The sequence below is a fragment of the Mustela erminea genome, chromosome 6, assembly GCF_009829155.1.
Source record: "Mustela erminea isolate mMusErm1 chromosome 6, mMusErm1.Pri, whole genome shotgun sequence".
NCBI classification, from domain to species: domain Eukaryota; kingdom Metazoa; phylum Chordata; class Mammalia; order Carnivora; family Mustelidae; genus Mustela; species Mustela erminea.
In genome coordinates, this window is record NC_045619.1 from 121,021,544 (window position 1) to 121,035,196 (window position 13,653).

The 13,653-nt window shown below is 38.4% G+C and overlaps 1 protein-coding gene across 1 annotated transcript in view; it reads right to left on the reverse strand.

Moving 5' to 3' along the window:
- The window catches only part of CUBN (cubilin), a 271,085-nt gene that overhangs the window by 72,055 nt on the left and 185,377 nt on the right, over window positions 1-13,653 (reverse strand). Inside the window, exons 49-54 of the mRNA XM_032349505.1 lie at window positions 9,607-9,778; window positions 8,337-8,543; window positions 5,522-5,671; window positions 3,439-3,560; window positions 2,611-2,836; window positions 333-520 (exon numbers count right to left, since the gene is read on the reverse strand). Coding sequence (XP_032205396.1) covers window positions 333-520; window positions 2,611-2,836; window positions 3,439-3,560; window positions 5,522-5,671; window positions 8,337-8,543; window positions 9,607-9,778 — 1,065 coding nt within the window. The remainder of the gene's footprint in view (window positions 1-332; window positions 521-2,610; window positions 2,837-3,438; window positions 3,561-5,521; window positions 5,672-8,336; window positions 8,544-9,606; window positions 9,779-13,653) is intronic.

Below are 13,653 nucleotides of genomic sequence, written 5' to 3' on the forward strand. Positions count from 1 at the left end.
AAGAAAGAAAGAAAAAATCTGGCCCTCCCTCTTCAGTTTCCACAGAAAGGAAGAACCCTAAGTATGCATGACAATTTAATAAGGCCAGAAAACAATCTCCTTAATTAGGTTACTTTGCCTACATAGCAGCAAATGAAAAGTCACAGGGCAGTATGTGTGTTGTGGTTCAAGTTTTAACTCCTAATAGTTGAGATTTCTCACATTTTTATTCAAGAAATCCGAGCAAGAAAATTGCCCTTTACTTACTTGGAGAAGCAATGAGTCATTTCTGGTCTAAATGTTTATGTTCACAAAACCAGCTCGGCTCCAATTAAAGGAACAAGCGCGCTCACCTTCACGAAGCTGGTCTGACATTGTCCATCACCGCTGGGGATTAGGAAGTTGTTGTCAAAGCTGATCTCCAACTGTTGGCTTTCGTGAGTAATGACGGTCCAGGAGCATCTGCTGTTCTCAGGAAAATTCTGAGGCCAGTGAGGGGATCTGATTGTACCATTATCTGAATGAAGTATTCCCCCACAACCTGAGAAGTTGTCATGGAAAAGTCATTAATTTGAGAGGCAAATAACTACTTTCGTAGCCCAAGATTGCCAAAGGAGACAAGTTTCTAAATGTGAGATTTCAGGTTCTCTTTCCTTACACAGGAGTCACTGGCCTCCGGGGCAGGATACGACAAGAACTCTGAAAAAATGTGAGGTGAACTGAATCCAGAGGAAGCTTTGGCTATTTATGTTTTGTTGCATTTATGCTGAACTCACCTGAGGACACTAATTCATGCCGTAAAGAGGACAGACTTCTATTCTGTTTTCAAACAGTGACAATATTTTTTACTCCCCTTGAAGCTATATAGTATTTGTGAACCAGCAATCCCAAGTTCTGTATTTTATTTTACCGTGAATACAAGAAAATATAAGTCTACACTCATTGGTAATTTTACTCTAACATACAGGACTAGAGAAAATGATTTTGAGGAGGGGAAAATTCTTCCATTACACAATCTGATTCATTCATATTGAAACTCTGATGGATTAAAATAAGGCATAAATTGGGGGCGCCTGGGTGGCTCAGTGGTTTAAGCCGCTGCCTTCGGCTCAGGTCATGATCTCAGGGTCCTGGGATCGGGTCCCGCATCGGGCTCTCTGCTCAGCAGAGAGCCTGCTTCCCTCTCTCTCTCTCTGCCTGTCTCTCCATCTACTTGTGATTTCTCTCTGTCAAATAAATAAATAAAATCTTTAAAAAAAAATAAGGCATAAATTGAAAGGAAGAAAATATCAAATTATTTTATACATTAAAATATGTACTTAAGAAGGACACCTGGGTGGCTCAGTTGGTTCAGCATCTGCCTTCGGCTCAGGTCATGATCCCCAGGTCCTGGGATTGAGTCCCACAGAGGGTTCCCTGATCAGAGGGAAGTCTGCTTCTCCTTCTGCCGGCCATTCCCTCTACCTGGACTCTCTCTTTCTCTCTCTGACAAATAAGTAAAATCTTTTAAAAAATGTACTTAAGAGATGACAAAAGGAAAACTATGAACTCAAAACAAAATGAAGTTAAATCAAAGAGTATTCCTGTATCGTTTGCTTCTAAACCCTTGGAAAACTAATGGTTCACCTAAAACTACCCTCCATTCAACAGCAACCAGTGGTTTAATGAGAGAAAGCTTGACTCCTTCCACAAAAACCTTCATAATAAACTTGGACTCTTCTAGAAAGAATTACCCTGTGTGATACTGCAAGGTTTCAAAGAAATCCTGACTATAATATGCAGTGCAATTTTTTTTTTTTTAGATTTTATTTATTTGTGAGAGAGAGCGAGCATGCACACACAAGCAGGGGGAGGGGATAGGGAGAGAGAGGAGCAGGCTCCCCGCTGAGCAAGGAGCCTGATGCAGGGCTTGATCCCAAGATCCTAGGATCATGACCTGAGCCAAAGGCAGATGCTTAACCGACTGAGCCACCTGTTACCCGTCCAATGCAACTTCTTTTATTTTCTGGGAATTTCCATGAGGTTTATATTTTATATGCACAAAATACTACCCTTTTGAAATCAAATCTATTATACTTTGCCACTTACAGGGCACTCATTCTAAGTCACAAATCTTGCCACTTTGCTGCTCAAAACTCTTCAATGGCTCTGCCTTACTCAAGGGACAATAGAGAAGACAAGGCTCTTCATGATATGCACCACTTATCTTCTTGCTTTCAGCTTACCACTCAGCATTCTGCCTCCAAGATCCAAATATTCTGAACTACTTGTGATTTTTTAATTTTGATTCTCTGGTTATGCCAAGCCCTTCTGCCTATGTAGGCAACATAGTGAAGTGTGAAGATCCGAGTTTCTGGGCCCCACTATCTTTATTCAAATCCCGACTCTACCAATGACTAGCTCTATGACTGGGAAAACTATCAACCCGTTTTTCTCCAGTTTCCATCCACGTAAAATGGAGAAAACATGTATGATATTGCATCTTCCTTATGAAGTTGTTACATGAGATGACATGTGTAAATAGCCCGAGTTGAGTCTAACAGAGAGTCGATATAAAATGCATACTTATTAAATTATCAATAAATTTAAAAAACACATCAATTTAAAAAGTACACAGAATATTTCTTTTACCTAAAGTCTGTGTGTTCCATGTGGCATAAAATCCACCATTTTGCACTGAATGGTCCGAGTTAAAAATCACCATCAGCTGGTTGGAACCAGACTGGATCGTCCTGGGGTTTGAACTTCCACAGTATTGTCCTATTATGGGTGATCCAGGAGAACCACCGTTCCTGACAGTGACAGAGTCCCAAACACAGGTTGCATGGGCTTCAATATCAAAGTCACTAAATGTTAGCTGCAGGAGAGAAAAGAGACAATGAGGTACCCTGAGTGGTAAGTGAGATGAGCTACCTAAAGTTAGATAAGGTCCTCACAAACCCTTTTACTTTGTTTTAATTTATATAATTTTATATGTATGTTTCTTATTTACCTTTCCCCTGCCCTCCTCTCTTTTTCTTTACTGAGGATTCTATTGGAAATTTTGAGAGGAGAAAATTTTCCTGGAACTGGAGTCACTAGGAGGAACCTCTTCAGTCCAGTGGAATGGGATGGCAACTTATATCGAGAATGTGATTACAAGTCTCTCCTGGATAAGAATATTTCATATCTATATCTATATCTATATCCATATCCATATCCATATCCATATCCATATCTATATCTATATCTATATCTATATCTATATCTATATCTAATCTATATCTATCTTCTCCTATGCTTGTAAAAGAGATTTCTTCAGTTGCTGGATACTTGTAGATGTCTGTACTCTAAGGAGATCTGGGGGAGAAAATGAACTGATCACAGGCTCAAAGCCTATTCTAATCGCTTCCTTATTAGAAGAACTCTGTTTCCACAGCGGACATGGTATTTTTGTTCTAGAACAAAATCAGAACTCACGGTGATGGTATGGCCTTGTGGGGCTTCCAACAACCAGGAACAATGGGTCAAGCTATCATAAGAGGCTGGATAGTTGGGGCTTGTGATCACTCCACTCTCACCCAGCTGTATTCCACCACAGTCTAAAATGAGATTTTAACCTTATTTAAGATATAAGATATAAGAAAACAAAACAAACAAACCAAAAAAAAAAAAAAAACCTCTGCAAAGCCAAAAGAAGTAGGTCTTACAGCATCATACTTTATGATTTTAAAAAAGCAGTCAATGAATAGATGAAAGTGTTAAATGCAAAGTAAAACTGGGTAGAAGATTAGAAATAAACAGAATTTCATATAGTGTGAATTAAAAAGAATCACACAGGGAAGACAGGATTATGTTTAGGACAAAGAAGAAGGAAGATGATCTGTACCACAAAAGGAGAATAATCAGATGTGCATATAACTGACACTCTGACTAGGATGAAGTAAATAACACTGCCTTTCTTGAAAAAAAAACAAAACAAAACAAAACAAAAAACAGGCCAATAAAAATAAATACAAGCTTGAAGAATATGGTCCATACCACAACTAAAGAATTTGTCAGGTGATGAGAAGCACTTGTGTCTGTAGTCAGCTATCAAAGTACACATCAGCATAGCAAGTTGAAGAACAGATACATCTTTGAAGTGTAAAATTGCCTGATTTTCCACATGAATAATACTGCTTCCTGAAACCTGGCTCTCTTCTTTCAATCCAATAAAGAAAAATCAACCGACAAGATGGTTGATCAATCTTACTCCCTCTCCCAATCAACCATTTGATTATAACACAAAGAAATGTTTGTTAGAACCATAACCAAATATATATTGATTCATAGCCAAAATTCATAGAAAATAAAAAAGGATTTCCAAAATCTAAAAAAAAATTAAGTATACTCAAATTCTGAGGGGTAATCTCAAACTGAGACTATGTCAGTCTGAAAGGATGTAGAACCAAGATGTGGGCCCCAGAGGTCAGCATCTGAGGTCTTGATGACCATGTGGGAGAACTTATGGTCTTGGACCCACACATAAGGAAGGGCTGGAGTTGAGACTTCTACATAATATTGGGGGTGTAAAAGAATTGCCATATTAGTGAGAGGGACTAGAAAAATTCTGATGGTCCAGAGAAGCAGCAAAGAGCAGTGCTGTCTGAAAATGAATTTTCAGATACAAACTGAATGTCACAGATGCAAATCCAAAATGAAACATTAGCAAATAATATCTAGTAATACATTGAAAACACACATCATAGCCAAGTAGGGTTTATCTTGGAAATTAAAAGATGGCTTAATGAGAGAAAAGTCTTTCAGTATACAGTTTATCATATTAATATATTAAAGGAGGAGAACAGAATCATTGCAATATATGGAGAGAAATCATTTGATAAAATCTTACAACCATTCAGAATAAAAAAACCCGTGTACACTAACAATTGAAGGGACTTTCTTTAATCTGATAAGAAGTATTTATTGAAAACCCTAAGAGAAATCAATCTATTTAACAATGAAGGGTCAGGTGGGAGGTTGGGGGAACCAGGTGGTGGGTATTATAGAGGGCACGGATTGCATGGAGCACAGGGTGTGGTACAAAAACAATGAATACTGTTACACTGAAAAGAAATAAAATAAAAAATAAAAAAAAAAACATTGAAGGGTCACAGGGTCACATGAAGGTCATCCCTTCCATTTGACATGAAGGTGACCTAGCCACTGAAATAAGACAAGAAAAAGAAAATTTTGAGGTTGAGAGAACAAAAATATTATCATTTGCAGAAGATATGATTGTTTATATAGAAAAACCAAAGATAATCTACAGACAAAATGATAAAACTAATTAAGAGTATAGCAAAATCTCTGGGTTAGAGATCAATGTATGAAAATTTTAGAATTCTTGGATTTCGGCAACAACCAATTAGAAGATGTAATTTAGAACATCTCCTTGACATCAGCAACAAAACTTATAGCTACCTAGAAGTGAATCTAACACAACACATGTGAAATCTTTATGGAAAAGATTATTATCTATTATATTGCCAGAGTTTGAGAGTTTAATCACAAGTCTTACCTGTAAAAGAATACTCCGCATGGAATCCAACATGTTCTACGCGTTCATTGGTGACAAAGTGTATCCATACCTGAGAATAAGGTGTAACCAGGGGCACTGTAGGTTTTGAAGGTCCACAAAGTCTCCACATCAGAGGCCCATCAGCATTACCTGAAACAAATAGCACACCAAATGCCATTACTTATATAGCTTTTGAGAAATATATTCAATGGATTTAGTAGGAACAAATCATAAAGAACATTTCAAGGTAATAATAATGCACATTGGAATTCTGATTTAGTAGCAGATGTTTCACAAGGTTCCTTTTTGTCTTTATCAACGGCAAAAGAAAGAGTCCCTCCAACAGGGTAAAAACAAAAAACAAACAAAAACCCCCCACGTTTTTTAGTATAGGCATCTTTCTCTATTGTGGGGCCATTTTGTTCCAATTTGTGTTTTCATAATTATTTTGGCATACCTAAACAGAGATATGATTAATTAAAAAAAAATTGGATGTGCCTTTTTTAGGGAGTAAAAAATGTAATGCCAACAGTGACAAAATGTATCAACAAGATAAAAGTGATAGTTATCTAAAATTTTAATGATTTCTTTACAGCATTTAATCAACTGTAATGAATAGGATATTCAGTACTTAGGCTAAGAACTATCAGATTTGGAGCTGAGTATTTTTATGAAGATTACTTTTCACAGTAATTTGATTAACCTTTACAGAACACCTACAGAGCTCACAATTAACCTGCTCTTTATTTATTCTGTCAGACTAATATCATTGATTTTATAAGTTAACAAAATATAGTACTTTAACTCTCTCTGAAATGCGGGAATACGGAGAAGATCGCATTTAACTGACTGAAATTGGATATACAACTGCTCTGCTTAATTCAATCAGCCAGTATTTTGTTTTCTTTTTATTGAAATTCAAGTTAATTAACATACAGTGTAGTACTGGTTTTAGGAGTAGAATTTAGAGATTCAGCAGTTGCTGAATACCCAGTGCTCTTTATATCAAGTGCCCTCCTTAATGTCTGTCACCCATTTAGACAATCTCCCCACTCATTAGCCCCTCCAATAACCCTCGGTTTATTTTCTATTGTTGAGAGTCTCTTATGGTTTGCCTCCCTCTCTGTTTTTATTTTATTTTATTTTTCCTTCCCTTCCCCCATGTTTATCTGTTTTGTTTCTTATATTCCACATATGAGTGAAATCATGACATTTGTCTTTCTCTGACTGACTTATTTCACTTAGCCTAATACACTCCAGTTTTATCCACATTTTGCCAATGGCAAGATTTCATTCTTTTCGGTGGCTGAGTAATCTTGCATGGATGTATACACTATATCTTCTTTATCCATTCATCAGTCGATGGACATTTTAAGCCAGTGGTGAGGGTTTATCCGAATCATATGGAGAACACTCTCAAACTACAACTTCATTTCCTTCCTAAGTCTTCTTTAGATTCACCTACTTAGGAGGGCCCGGACAATTCTCCTGCTGAGTCTCTTGATCTGTGACCACAGAATTTACCAAATTCTCATTGAAAATTCTGTCCACCATGTTCTCAAAGTCACCATCAATTTCAATAGTCACGCTAGAACATTGCCACCAGCTCACTGTGTTAGTGTCTGCTGCTTTCAGCCTCCTTTAAAATAAGGTTTTGCAGTGACATGGAACTCAGTGAACCTTAAATAGCACAGATGCTCTGCAACATTACCTTACTTCTCTTGTTCAAACCAGGAAAAGAGTGCCACTGTAACAATGGAGGAAATTTGATGAATCGCCCATGACTCCAGACTCAACTACCAGAAAGAACTAAAATGGATTCATCTTTTATGAAGGGAGGTTTTTAAAAAAATTCTTAAGAGAACTATGGCTTACTGAACACACCTCAGTCCACTTCCATCATGAAACTAGAGACAAACTTGACTCTTTTGGGGATAATTCCCCAAATAGCTTCCACCTGCTTCTCCATCTGGTACATTGCAAAGCTGCTTTTGATTTCTAAGTAAAATTCCTATAAATTCAGGAAATCACGGATACGGTCTGACTATGCTAATTTTCAGTCTGTGAGGAAAGAAGCCTTGAGTAGTAGAAGATCATCGAAAGGACCACTTGAATTCCTCAAGAGAACACAGACAAGGGGTGCCTGGGTGGCATAGTCGGGTAAGCATCTGACTCTTTTTTTTTTTTTTTAAAGATTTTATTTATTTATTTGACAGAGAGAGATCACAAGTAGGCAGAGAGGCAGGCAGAGAGAGAGAGAGGAGGAAGCAGGCTCCCTGCTGAGCAGAGAGCCCGATGCGGGACTCGATCCCAGGACTCTGAGATCATGACCTGAGCCGAAGGCAGCGTCTTAACCCACTGAGCCACCCAGGCGCCCAAGCATCTGACTCTTGAGTTGAGCTCAGGTCATGATCTCAGCGTCATGGAATCGAGCCCCGTGGGTTCTCTCTCTCTTTCCCCGCCTCTGCACCTCCCCGCCACGTGCTCTCTCACTCTCTCAAGTAAATAAATAAATCTTTCAAAAAGAGAAAGAGAGAGAGAGAGAGAGAGAACACAGATAAGCTAAATCTCTCCTCAGGAAGCCTCACATTACATGAAACATAGAGTTTACTTGCAAACTCTGCTCTATTCGCTCACCATTCACAGGGCATGTTACCTCAGCTGGGTATACACAGAAATACAGCTTTTTCTGAGCAACTGTCTTTTGAATTCTATGCAGATTTTTATAGCCACTTGAGTCCCTTCATTGTTGGTGGTCTCCAGGTATAAGAACACTATGGATAAGTAAGAAAACATGTTCTTTGATTGAACTCACCCACTCGGAACTCAAGGACATCCAACTGACAATCTTGGTGACTTTCCAGGTAAAAATCCTCAAAGTGAATGTAAATGGATGAATTTCCCTGACTTGGATTGCTGAGAGTCCATTCACAGTTTAAGTTTCTTGAGTAATTACTGACTCCGTTATAGCCAGGAGAAGTGAAGTTTCCTTTAGGGGAATGTGTAAGGGACCCACCACACACTAAGAAAACAAAAGGCAACAGGGAAAGTAACGGTGAAATTCACACCATAACAGAACATACAGGTAATGCATTAACAACTAAAATAACAATAGCGAGATTTTTATTGCTTTGATTTGTTTTTCTAGGTGAAGTTAAGACTGTGTAAAGGGCTGGCTCATGCAGGCAGAGACTATGGAGGAAGTTTCTGTGAGTTTGGAAAATACCTACAAAAATAAACAGCTTCTTTATTTTCCTATAGGGTAGATTAGGTGGATTTAGGAGTTTGGCTCTGCATCAGTTTCTCCTAACTTAAGCCTATTGTTCATTAATATTTAATTTAGAGAAATAGCTAACCTCCAGTAGTGGTCTCAGTGGCTTCTCATTAGCAATTCTCCTCTTGACTCAACAATTTAACTGGATCAAACAGATAACACAACACAGGACTGGCAATGAACTTGCCCCTTTTCACATGGCAATGAATGCTCTTAGTATAAGTGAAAGAACGGAAAGGTTTTTCACATATTCAGTTCTACTCTTTCTAAAATTTAAAAGTCTTAGGTAATAGCACCAACCCAGAAAATAGGAGAATATTTAGACCAGAAAGCCATATCTTGCTTAATTTTTAAGTACTCTGTATCAAACGTGAACATTCATTCATTTACACCGGAAAAATATGTATATGGATGGGGGACTAAGAAACAAGAAAATCTGACTATCTTCAATTAAATGAGTCACTTTCAAGGAGTCAGTTACTTTCTAAGCAGAAGGTCTCATTCAGCAGGAAGGAACTGATCAAGAGCTGTAGAATGGGCAACCAATATAATGGCACCATGGCATGGAATAGAGCTGAAAGCTCTCCCAACAGCATTTTTTTAAAGTTTTAACTCACAATAGCAGCTTTCTGAACCGGAACATTTGGGTTTTTTAAATCCTGTCTGGGACGGGCTTTCTACCTGGTTATATATGTTTGCCTTGGTTCCATCTCTGATCTCTGAAGGGACATAAAATTGATGGCTCCTCTGCTGTTGGAAGTAGCTGTGGGTCACCTGCAGGGCCCACAATGACAACGTCTGCCATTATTACCTGCATCTTCGCTGGACGTGTAGGAAGCACTGAAGCCTCCATAGGGCCTGGATCCATCAGTGAAAAACACGACTTTCATTGTATTTCCTGAAGATTTGATCGCATCACTCATGTTCGCACTACTACACAGTGTCTCTAGTTGGGGTGAGTTACTTCTAATGCCATTGAAGACCTGTTGGAAAAATAGTTTAACCTTCAGTCAGGCGGGCCATCTGACGGAGTGTTTCCTAGAATATTATATTCACAGCCTCGATATGCAAGCTCAGAAGGGAACTCCGTGCTAAAATGAATTACTTAGCAGTATGGGCTCCTTGCCCGGTGCCACAAGCCACCGTGTCACCCAGGGCACATTCTACCGAGTTGCGGCCTCTGGGTCATTCCACTAAAATGAAAGTATTACAGTAGCGCCCCCCCCCCCCGCCATGTGGTGACAAATGAAAAACTGCTGTACTGTCTGCAGCTGGAAACCATGCTTGAAATGTAAATTAGGCCAACACGCTTACATCTGAGTTCACAGAGTTCACTGCTGGACTATTTTTCTTACCGATGTGTCGGGACCTTTGATATTTGGAATGAAGGCTTAAATGTTAGTCTCTGAGGGCTCGAAGCATATAGTAACTCAAATAGTTTAAAATGCCTTGAAAAGTAACTTTTAAAAAAATCCAATGGATATAACAGTTCTTTCCTAAGTTCTTAGGACCCAAAGCCTCAATTTTCTTATTAATTTGAATTTTTAAAAAAATGGATTAGAGTAGAGCTGGCTCCAAAACATTAAACAATAATTCTAGTTATGTCCATAGTGATAATAGCTGCAAAGTATTATTCAACTTCTGTGCAAAACCAAAGGAGGTTCAGCATGGCTGGTTTTCACAGTTCAGGAAAGATCCAGAAGTAACTAAACAATAATTGACTGATTGAGTAATTGATATTCCTATTTTTTTAAAAAGGATTTGAATCACTCATGGTTAGAAATAATGATTTAGAATCTAACACTAAGCGATTCGAAGGAGAAGCATGCACTCCATAACAAAGATGTGAGCTTTTTAATTTACTGTAACTGATCATTAAATTGAGCTCTGTGTCTTCTAACTCACAGGACCAGACATAGCATCTCCTATCACTTACTGAGCACAGCAAAACGCCAGGCTCTGCTAATAGCCTACTTGTATTACTTTATTCAATTAGCACCATACCCTCTCAGATACATAATACCATCCCTGTTTTCCAGATTAAGACAATAGAATTCAGAAAGGTTATGCAATTTGCTTCGGGCCAAAGACCTAGTGATAATAAAACTAGACTTAAAGCATCCCTCTGATTCCAAACCATAAAGTAATGTATAAGGAAACAGAAGATGACAAAATTTCAAAAATACTGAGAGCAGTATTATTCTGGCAACATATTGCCAGAATCAAAAGGGATTATCAGCAACGGCCGGCTAATGGAATAGGTCAGAAACCCTGATCGATGGCAATTATCCTTGCACAATGTCTGCCCTGATCTAAGCATCACAGTGACTAACAGTTGTTCAGACAGCCGTTTATCACATGACTCCTGCTTTTCCGAGGCAACCAAAGGGCTGTTTCCACTTTCCCCCTCCACTTATGTTTGTAGTCAGAAACTACAACTCCCAGAAGACAATGGGATAGGAAGTAGGCATTTGAGATTCAGGACAAGCACGTATCTCAGTTAGTGCATGCTGGGTGGTGTACCTTTGCCTCTTCTCCTTCTGGACAGAATCAGATAAACAGCAGGTTTGGAGGAATTGTATGCTCGGGTGGCTGGATAAGGTATTAATCTAGAGGAAGTGCACTTAAAGCTGCCTTCACTGAGCCGATAGATCCCAGGAAGTTTCCCTTCTCCCTTCCTCCCTATTTTCTTCTCTCTTTTTCTCTCTCTCGTCTCTCTCTTTCTTTCTATCTCTTTTCCTTTTTCCTTCTTTCTTTTTCTCTTTCTCTGCACCCCCCACCTGCTTTTTTGTGAGACTTTCTTAAAATGATAAAGTGGGGGCAAAGGGCAAGCCACATCCCCTTATTTACAGCAGAGTGGAGAAGAAACAAAACAAACATTGAATCTATAAAAATATATTTCAGAGAAAAAGAATGTGATATGGAAAATTCATGAAAGAAATTCATTGTTGAAGCTTTAGCCTCCCCAGGAGAAAAGACCTGTAGATAAGACATTTGTAGTTTCTCCTAATTAAATGGTCAAGTTCCTTCAACCCAACAAAGACCATAAGTTGACAATCCCATGAACACAGAGTTTCCAAGCAGCATTTTAGTACCTCATTCTTAAATATGAATAAACAGTCAAGGGTCATTAGGCATTTAAGGAAGTTTCCTTAGATGTCTAATGCAAAAGACCAATCAATATACATAAATGGGAAACAGGAAACTGAAGGAAATGGACCTCAAAAGAAGCAACATAAAACTTCAAAATTATGATTAATATATTTAATCATAATTTTATTTTAATATAATATTTTGTAAATATTAAATTTTATTTTAATATAATAAATTAATCATACATATCAAATACATATGATATTTTAATATATATAGATAGTGTATTCAAAGAACAATGGTAAAATAAGGATAATTCCAGGTATACACCTTCTCAAAAACCTTATCGTCCATGCCCATTTCCTTATGGAAATACAAGAACATATGCCTTACCAAAAAAAAGGGAAATGAGCCAAGACAGGATAATGCACATGTCATGGAGTCAGTTGTCCACCCCGGGAGAGGAATGAAGGAGCGCGCAAATTTGCTGGGGAAGGGAAGGCACCGGCTGACAGCTGGCCCCAGGCTTGCAGCTGATGGAAAAGGGCTCAAGGAAGGCTACTGCTAAGGAAAATGCATGAAAGGGTGGGTGCGCTCTACAGCACAAGGTGGGGATGTAACCCTGGAGTGAAAGCATGGGGAGGAGTGAGTGGTATGTGCATAAAAAACTCCGTGTGGAAAAGGACATTAATCGGAAAAACAAAAGCAAACGCTACCAGGGTACACTACGTGGCCAGGTGGGGAATGACAGAGGTATAGTCATAGCAATGTAAACACTGAAGAGCAATTTATACAAAATCTGTGATGTAGGTATTTTGTGGGGAAGCTGGGGGAGGTCTGAACTGCGTGTAGCCCTGTGAGCATCTGTGGTGCGTGTGTGTGAGGGGGATTGTGAAGAGAGCTAAACCCTCATCTCCCGTAGTCGTGGGTATATGATGGGTATATACGTGGGTATATGATGTCTAAGACCAAAAAGATAAAGAAGTAGCAGTAGGAATATTTTTTTTTAAAGATCTTATTTATTCATTTGACACACAGAGATCACAAGTAGCCAGAACAGCAGGAAGAGAGAGAGAGGGAAGTAGGCTCCCTGCTGAGCAGAGAGCCCGATGCAGGGCTCAATCCCAGGACCCTGAGATCATGACCTGAGCCAAAGAGCATAGGCTTAACCCACTGAGCCACCCAGGTGCCCGAGTAGGAATATTATTTTGAAATAATGACAGACACACCACAAGAAGCAGCTAAAATAGTTGAAAGTAGACGCCTTTGGCGTCTATGATTCAGAGACGGGAAAATGACAAGATGTGATTCAAAATGTGTGGTTGTCGCTGTAAATTTTATTTTATTATTTGAGTTCTGAAACTATGACTGTTCATGTTTTCTTTCCTGCAGGGCATGTGGAAATTCTGGTAAGATTCTTCATAATCATTAGATTCAATATGATGTTAATTATGGAAAGAATTTCAAAGGGAAATAAACAGTTGTATACATCAAAACTTTAGCAATGGGTGGGTACAATTTCAAGTATTTTTCATATTTTTAATTTTTTGAACTCTCCAAAATCTGTTCAATAGGCATTCATTATGTTTATAATCAGAAAAATAGATTAAAACTAGTGTGCAAATGAATTTATGCCACATTATTACAACTACATAATATATTCATTGTTAAGGAAGATAAGAAAATGTACAAAAATAAGGTATAGTGGGAGTGGTTAATTTTTTTCTACTTTATCCTTGTCTCTACGTATTCAGTGGAGGGGCAC